The sequence below is a fragment of the Ictalurus furcatus genome, chromosome 5, assembly GCF_023375685.1.
Source record: "Ictalurus furcatus strain D&B chromosome 5, Billie_1.0, whole genome shotgun sequence".
Lineage (NCBI taxonomy): Eukaryota > Metazoa > Chordata > Actinopteri > Siluriformes > Ictaluridae > Ictalurus > Ictalurus furcatus.
The window spans coordinates 8,016,674-8,024,479 of NC_071259.1; the positions used below are offsets into that span (position 1 = coordinate 8,016,674).

General features: G+C 39.5%; 1 protein-coding gene across 1 annotated transcript; it reads right to left on the reverse strand.

Annotated features, from left to right (window-relative positions):
• Window positions 1-2,314: 2,314 nt before the first annotated feature.
• On the reverse strand, window positions 2,315-7,168 carry b3galt4 (UDP-Gal:betaGlcNAc beta 1,3-galactosyltransferase, polypeptide 4). Its single transcript, XM_053624580.1, has 2 exons — window positions 6,856-7,168; window positions 2,315-6,233 (listed from the first exon to the last, which is right to left on the reverse strand). Exon 2 carries the CDS (start codon window positions 6,046-6,048, stop codon window positions 4,948-4,950), a length of 1,101 nt encoding a protein of 366 aa, XP_053480555.1. The 5' UTR covers window positions 6,049-6,233; window positions 6,856-7,168; the 3' UTR covers window positions 2,315-4,947.
• Between the last annotated feature and the right edge of the window lie 638 nt (window positions 7,169-7,806).

Genomic DNA, 7,806 nt, shown 5'->3' on the forward strand with positions numbered 1-7,806 from the left:
ATTTGGGGGCAAATTAATGGAGCCAAACCACTGACCAACATGTGTTTGGGAGTGTGGGAGAAAACCTACATGGACACAATCTTCAGAAGTTTCTTCATATTTAATATACATTCTCCCCCTGAAAGTATTGGAACAGAGAGGCCAATTGTTTCTGCTATACATTGAAGACATTTGTGCTTGTTATTCAAATCAAAAGATGAATACGAGATGGCATTAGAATTCCATCTTTCATTTCCTGATATTTACATCTAGATGTGTTAAACAATGTAGAACATGGCACCTTTTGTTTGAAACCACCCATTTTTCAAGTGATCAGATATATTGGACCATTTAACTGACAGGTCTTTCTTGTTTCCCAGATGTGGCCTGTTAGATTGACTATTTACACAGTTAATAGATCTGAATGTCTTCTCTTGGTTTGAGCCCTGGTTTTCACCTGTGAATACCTGTTAAAAAGGATAAACCAACATAAATACCAGAGATATGTCTATGGGAGAAAAGCAAGTCATTTTGAAGCATTGAAAATGGATCAGAGCCATTGCACAAGCATTATAAACCAACATAAATACCAGAGATATGTCTATGGGAGAAAAGCAAGTCATTTTGAAGCATTGAAAATGGATCAGAGCCATTGCACAAGCATTGTGCATAGACAATATTTTGGCTATCCCATAATTTGGAATGTTCTGAAAAAGAAAGAAACCACTGACAACCAGACACCGAGCGGATCGGCCAACGAAAACAACGGCAGCTGGTGACTAATATTGTAAAGAAAAACCCAAAAACAACAGTCAGTGACATCACCAACAACCTCCACAGGGCAGGGGTGAAGGTATCATAATCCACTGTTCGAAGAAGACTTTGAAAGCAGAAATATAGAGGCCATACCACTCAAGATGCAAACCACTCAACAGTAAGAATCAGAAAGGAAGATTGGAATTTGCAAAGAAATACAGAGACCAGCTACAAAAGTTCTGGAACCAAAATTAACCTCTACCAAAGTGATGGAAAGGCCAAAGTGTGGAGAAAGAAAGGATCTGCTCATGACTAGTCAAGCATGGTGAAGGTAGTGTCATGGCTTGGGCTTGCATGGCGGGTTCAGGAACGGGCTCACTAATCTTTATTGATGATGTAACTCAGGATGATAGCAGCAGAATTCATTTAGAAGTCTACAGAAACATTCTGTCTGGCAGTTTACAGAGAAATTCATCTAATTGGGAGGAACTTCATTATGCAGCATATAAGGTGGACCAATAATTGTAAAGTTGGTTGCTTGACAGTTTTTAAATTTTCCTATTTGTTTGAGTGATTACCTCTTTGCATTGGCAAAACCATTAGAATTTTTTTTATATATATATATTTTACTTGGTTAAATACAAAGGCCATCTTTGTGTCATGGATTAATTTTTGTGCCAAGGAGCTTAGACCCATCCTGAGCCAAGATATTGAGGTTTCTGTGAACAGCTATATAACCAAAATTTGTTGTGTGCCATGACAAAAAGATGGCTGTCATATTTAAACCAAAAAAAAAAAAAAAAACTGGTGGTTTTGCAATGTCAATACATTAGGGCTGCAACTAACGATTATTTTCATAATCGATTAGTTGTTAATTAATTAATAATAATTAATTATTATTAATTGGTTGGGATGGGGGGCAACTTTCAGTACAATTTTTCATTTATTTAAAATAAAATCCATAAACAGTACATAGTGTAAGCGTATAGTACGTCATTTGGGACACAACTTTAGTATTTACTCTCCGATGCATGTTTTCGGAAGAGAAGTAACGTAATGAGTAAATGTACTCCGTGCCGCACGCAGACCAACTAATCGATAATGAGATTTGTTGACAACGATTTTCATAATCGATTATTATCGATTAGTTGTTGCAGCTCTACAATACATAGAGATAATATTCAAATTTTGAGGGGAAAATTATGGTCGAGCAACCTGCATTGGACCACTTGAGAAGGAATGACCCAAAACACAACAAAAGGACTTCATCATGGGAAAAAGATTAAAGTTTTAGACTGGCAAAGTCAATCACCAGATCTTAACCCAATTGAACATACATTTCACCTCATGAAAAGGAGATCGAGGGGAGAAGCAAGGAATATGCAACCAAATATCAAGTGTTATTTACTTTAAAACTATCTGCTACTATAATTTTGCTCATCTAAAAATTGGGTGGTCTGCCACCAAAGGTGCCATGTTCTAATTTGTTTAATACATGTAGATGTAAATATCAAGAAATGAAAGCTGAAATTCTCTCAACTCATATTCATCTTTTGATCTCAAACTCAAATGTCTTCGGTGTATATCAAAAACAAAAGAATTAGCCTTGCTGTTCTAATACTGTAGCAGTCTGGAGGAGGAGGCTGTAGCAGTCTTCTTTTAAAACTCATTTAACAGCAACAAATTTCAAAGCATAAGTAGAGTAAAAATAGACTAAGATACAGACACAGTGTACTGTCCCATAAAGATGTGTGTACAGTACAGTGAAATTCTTGTCTTCACATTTCCCCGGTCAGATGAATTGCACAAATAATACATAAGCTCACAGACTGTAATACAGTTTTATTTGAAATCTGTTACATGTAATCTCATTGTATTGAGCTGATAACACAAAGTCACAGGAGGTCTTTAGATAAGACAAAGCAAGCAGTACTAACCAAGAGGACAAGAGGACACACTACACCATTTAATTGGCATATCATAGGGTTACAAGCTATATTTTACACATCCAGTTTCATATGCTTCTGTTAATGGTGTGCGTAAAACGCTGTGGCTAACGTGAAAGCACGAGCATGTTGGATTCCATCTGTTCAGTTACATGGTGATGGAACAAAAGATGTACTAGATCTACAAACATATGAAATTGACTGCAAAAAACCCCCCAAACCATTTATTTGGCTGTCAGTGTCTCAATTATGGGTTCTACAGATAAATATTACTCAAATCTTAAATAACATGTTCGTTGTGAAGAAAAAGGTTCGTTGTTAAGAAAAACCATGATAAAGGATCACTAATGCAGAAGCATTCAATCGCATAAAATCGTGCTCAGACTACAAACAGTGACAGTCTTTGGACGTTGAGTTACTTGTTAAATGGAAGGAGTATACGTTTGGCAACAAATACAGCTTTGCAGTCCCAGAGATCATAGCTGCTCTGTTACATTTAGCTACTGTGTTAAATCGTAAATGGATTAGGAAAACACAACATCCATTTTCTGTACTGCTTAGCCTATGTAGGGTTGTGGGGAGCTTGAACCAGGTGCCAACCCATCGCAGGGCACAATCACACGCACACACCGACACACCACATGCAATTTGGAAATGCCAATAAGCCTACAACTCATGTCTTTGGACTGGGGGAGGAAACCAGAGTACCTGGAGAAAGCCCCTGGGGCACAGGGAGGACATGTGAGTTCCGCGTGTACAGGGTGGAGGTGAGAATCAAAGCGTCAACCCTGGAGGTGCGAGACAAACGTGCTAACCACCAAGCTACCGTGCCTCCCACAGGAGATGCCGAGAACTGACTTTTTCTCCTTATGGTATTAATAAATACTTTACTCAAAATAACCAACAATGAATTAATATAATGGAAATTTGTACGCATAAATATGCAGTGCTATCACCTATCCCACGGATTATTAGCAGTGTTATTAATTCATTCAATTAAAGTCAGGTTCATGGTGGATATGGAGGTAGGAATACACCCTGGTTGGGATGCTAGACCATCCCCAAGTATTATGCACGCACACACACACACACACACATTAGTCCTAGTTAATAAGGCTTATAAAATGTATGGGCGTCAATTTCATAATGTTAATTTGGCCAGTACTGAAATGTACAATGTTAACATTTAAAAGTATAGCTTTAGGAGTCTGATCCCGTTCCACTTTCTCCCCACTTCATGAATTTGCATATCTCTACACATATATTCGGAATTTCTTAGTCAGAGGTTGCATAATTTCAAATTTCTCTGCTTCGTGTAAATTATGTAGCTAATGTTTGCTTTTCTTGCCCCGCAAACATGAGTGTTATCTCAGTGCCTTTTGTTTGGTGGGTAAACAGATTAAATGTCACTGAATAGAACTCTATATCCTGACATCATAGAGCCCAGCTATGTTTTAGGTTTATGAGATGTGACACTGAAGGAGTATAAATAGTGGGCAAAACTACAACAACCTACATTCTGCTTTGCTTTACAGCCTTATTGATAAGCATCGATCTACCAGTCATGTTGGGTCACATTTTGACAATGTGCCCAGCCTGTGCCATAAAAAAATGTCCTAAAAACACACTGCATTCAGTTATATAAATATTAGCAATCGAACTATGCAAAAGTTCCACTTAAAAATATTCAGTCTAGTCAAAATCACTCTCATCGTTCAGTATCCTCTGTTGCATAAGGCCACATATGCGTGTTTGAGAGCAAGGTCATACAAGTGCTACGCTCCCATTTTTTAAACTGTCCATTGCACTCTCGCAAACATGATCTTTCTGCCTAATTAATATACGTTACTCTCAGTTTTATCGTTTAACCTTATAAATATGAAAGTTGAAAGAGAGTGGTCATGTCCAGCAAGTTCACTTCAGCTGCATCAAGAAAATTTTGTTACACCCTACTTGTAAAACATTAGTCATGAAAAATATTTTGCAAAGAATTTAAACTACGTTATAGTGAAGCATAAACAGTGTAAGGAGTTTATGAAGTGTGTTCGAAACACTAAACACTTTTGACTACCAAGTGCTGGTACATCGAGGGGGTGTAATAAACAGCACAGACATTCAAGTATTTGACAACTGGCACGTTATTAAGATAAAGCAATAAAACAATTATACATGGTAGTTTGTCATGTAGTCCCATTTAGGCTTCTTCGGGCTCTACAAGCACGTGAGAAATACTGCATAATCTTCTTCAGTCTCCATATGTTTGTGTTTATAATCTATGCCATAACAAGTGTCCTAGATACGCTTTCAATTTACAAATGCCAAGTGAAGTCCGGACTCCCACCCAGGAGCAGGGAGCGTTGGAATGCATGTCTGCCCAGTAGTGGAGCATTTCCTCAGGTGTAGTATGATGGACGGACACCATGGCCTGGTAGCAGCAGCGTGCATACGGCACGGGTGGTCCTCCGGAGAAGAGTGGGCAGTGGGTGGGAGCGATGCCAGCTGTGTGGGCACACAAGCCTACGAACACATCTTCAGGAGGCAGGGGCTTGGGCAACGGTGTGGCAGCAGCTGCCAGAGAAAGCTTTAGGACAGCGGGACGGGAAAGCACGTACGCAGTTCCGCTGCAGTAATCAGGGTAGACTGTCCCCGAGAAAACATCTTTAGAAAAATAGTGCTTGCTGGCTGGATTATGGTCCGGTGCAACCCTGAAGTGAACCCGACCAAGGTAGAGTTCTTCAAGCTCCCTCTCTGGTGTCCTCCAGTTGAGGTTGATGTACTGAAGCAACGCACTGGGGTTGAACATCACATCGTCATCCACTTTGGCTAGGAACCGAGCTTCAGGGCAGAAGCGCCGGGCCCAAGCTAACATGGACAAGGTCTTTAAGGTCAGATTAGCATAGGAGTCCAAAAAGCGACCTTGGACTAGGTCTCCGTGTTCCCGTGCTTCCTCTATCAATTGTTTGGTCAGAACGGGATCCGATACCTGCCCCACCATGAACAAAGTCATGACCCGATAACCTCGGACTTGCACTTCACCACCCCAGGTGTCACGGATTGCCTGACGAGCTTTCGCGTTAGCAGGGGTCGAGGTCACCAGGGTGATGAGGTAGGGCTTTGCGCGCTGGCAAACAAGCGAACTTGGCATAAGGAGGTATTCTTCTGGACGTGTAGGAGGAACGCTCTGAAGAAGAATCCCTCCGTGGGCACCCCCGACTCCACTCATTCTTAGAGAAGTAACCCATGACTCAATGTAGTCGAAGAAGAGGCCTGCAAAAAGGCAGGCAAAGACCAGTAGGCACAGGACTTGTGCCAGCCCAAAGTGCTTCACCACACGGATTTTACAAACCCACAAACCACGGATCACCATTCCTGCAGACGCAACTTCAGTCGCAAACCATCTAAAATGTGTCTCTTTATACTTTACGTCTTGTTACGCAGTCTCACGTCCGTTTCTAATGTTGAGAAGAAGTGTCTGGCGTCGAAGCTTACACCCGAAAGAGCCTAAAAGCATTTGCATAGCCAAATCAGAGACTCCACACGTCTTCACTCTGTCTGTATACAAAAACAACAAAACCACAATTTGGTGAACATTAATCCAGTAAGGCATTATCAGATTGAAGAAATCAGGTGCAAACATCATCATCATCTACACCATCACTTGGTGTGTTTAATAGGCCTATACAAGGATTTCGTCTCAAAGCTTGCCAAACAAAGTAGCATTTTTTTTTTTCTGTTTACACCACCACTTTTATTCCAAATAAACAAACACACTGATAGACATTAACTAGAGAGAAAAATCTATTTCAGTTAAGACTTATGTTTGAGCTATACTCAAAAGTGTATTTGTAAATATAATACTGTAGCTAACTTGGAGCAGAACTGCTATTTAGAGGAAATCCTGCAGTTTAACCGCGTGAGCTGCAGTCACCGGAAATGTCATTTGGCCAAATTCATTAGCCACAACATTATAAAAACAAACAAACGTTGTTTTTTTTATTATTAGTATTACTGGGTGTTGTAATTATACTAGCTAAATGAACACCTAACACGTCATATAAACAAAAATACAGTCTTTATATTTGATGTATCTCATCATTCAGGTCGATTGTAAGCAAACAGCAACAACTACATACGTTTTTATGATTTCTTATGAGATCGGTACAACGAAACGCACCTTATCTTTGTGAAACATCCGACACACACATCCGCCCAAGTTCTCTGGACTGAAACTGGTTATGTCCTCGTCTCCAGTGTGCATTTCCACCAAACCCGCCTATTAAATAACACGGCCTCAATATGTATGGGAATCTCAGTGTCAAGGACTAAGAATGTATTCTCCATCTCCTTCTCAGATGCATCGGTTGTGATTTTATATCGTAAGAAAGACAAGAAACGCATATAATCCTCCAATAAGAGCATGGCGATGATGTGCAGATGGTTTACTCAAGCAGAATTTGTTGTGGTAAACCGGGTATCCTGCATTTTGCTTTGTGTTCATGCGCCATCTAGGGGTGAAGTGTTGCATCGCTGTGCTGAAAATACAAAAAAGCTGCTAGTGCCTTTTATGGCATATTATTACGCGTGATTGCACTTTTATTGCCACTTGATATGTAACAGTGTGCAAATTATATACAAGATAGTTTTATTATTATTATTATTATTATTATTATTATTATTATTATTATTTTAAATGTCATGCATATCCTATGTGACTATTTTGGTTTGCCAGTCTCAAAAACTTCTTATCATTTATCAGGACTTTATTGATTTGAAGGGAAAATGGGAAAAATATGGCCTAGAATATTTGATTACTTCCTACTGTGTACACACACACACACACACACACACACACAGAGAGATTGCTTTACCCCTACACTACATTATCTGATAAGCGTTTTTTAATTACCTACTACATAAACAGAGCAACAGAGAGAGAGAGAGAGAGAGAGAGAGAGAGAGAGAGATACAATATGTGTGTTTATTATGTGTCAATATGTTTATTATGTGTGGAAGACTTTGTCAGATGGGAAGAGTATTTCCCAACTTCCATAGTACTTCTCTACACTGGGCAAGAAATGTTTGAGATTTCATCTAATTGCTTCACTACTGTATTATGTTCTTGCAA

What these genes read in the sequence shown, in the direction of transcription:
- b3galt4 (XM_053624580.1), bottom strand. Translation starts at nt 6,048, where the DNA reads ATGGTGATCCGTGGTTTGTGGGTTTGTAAAATCCGTGTGGTGAAGCAC.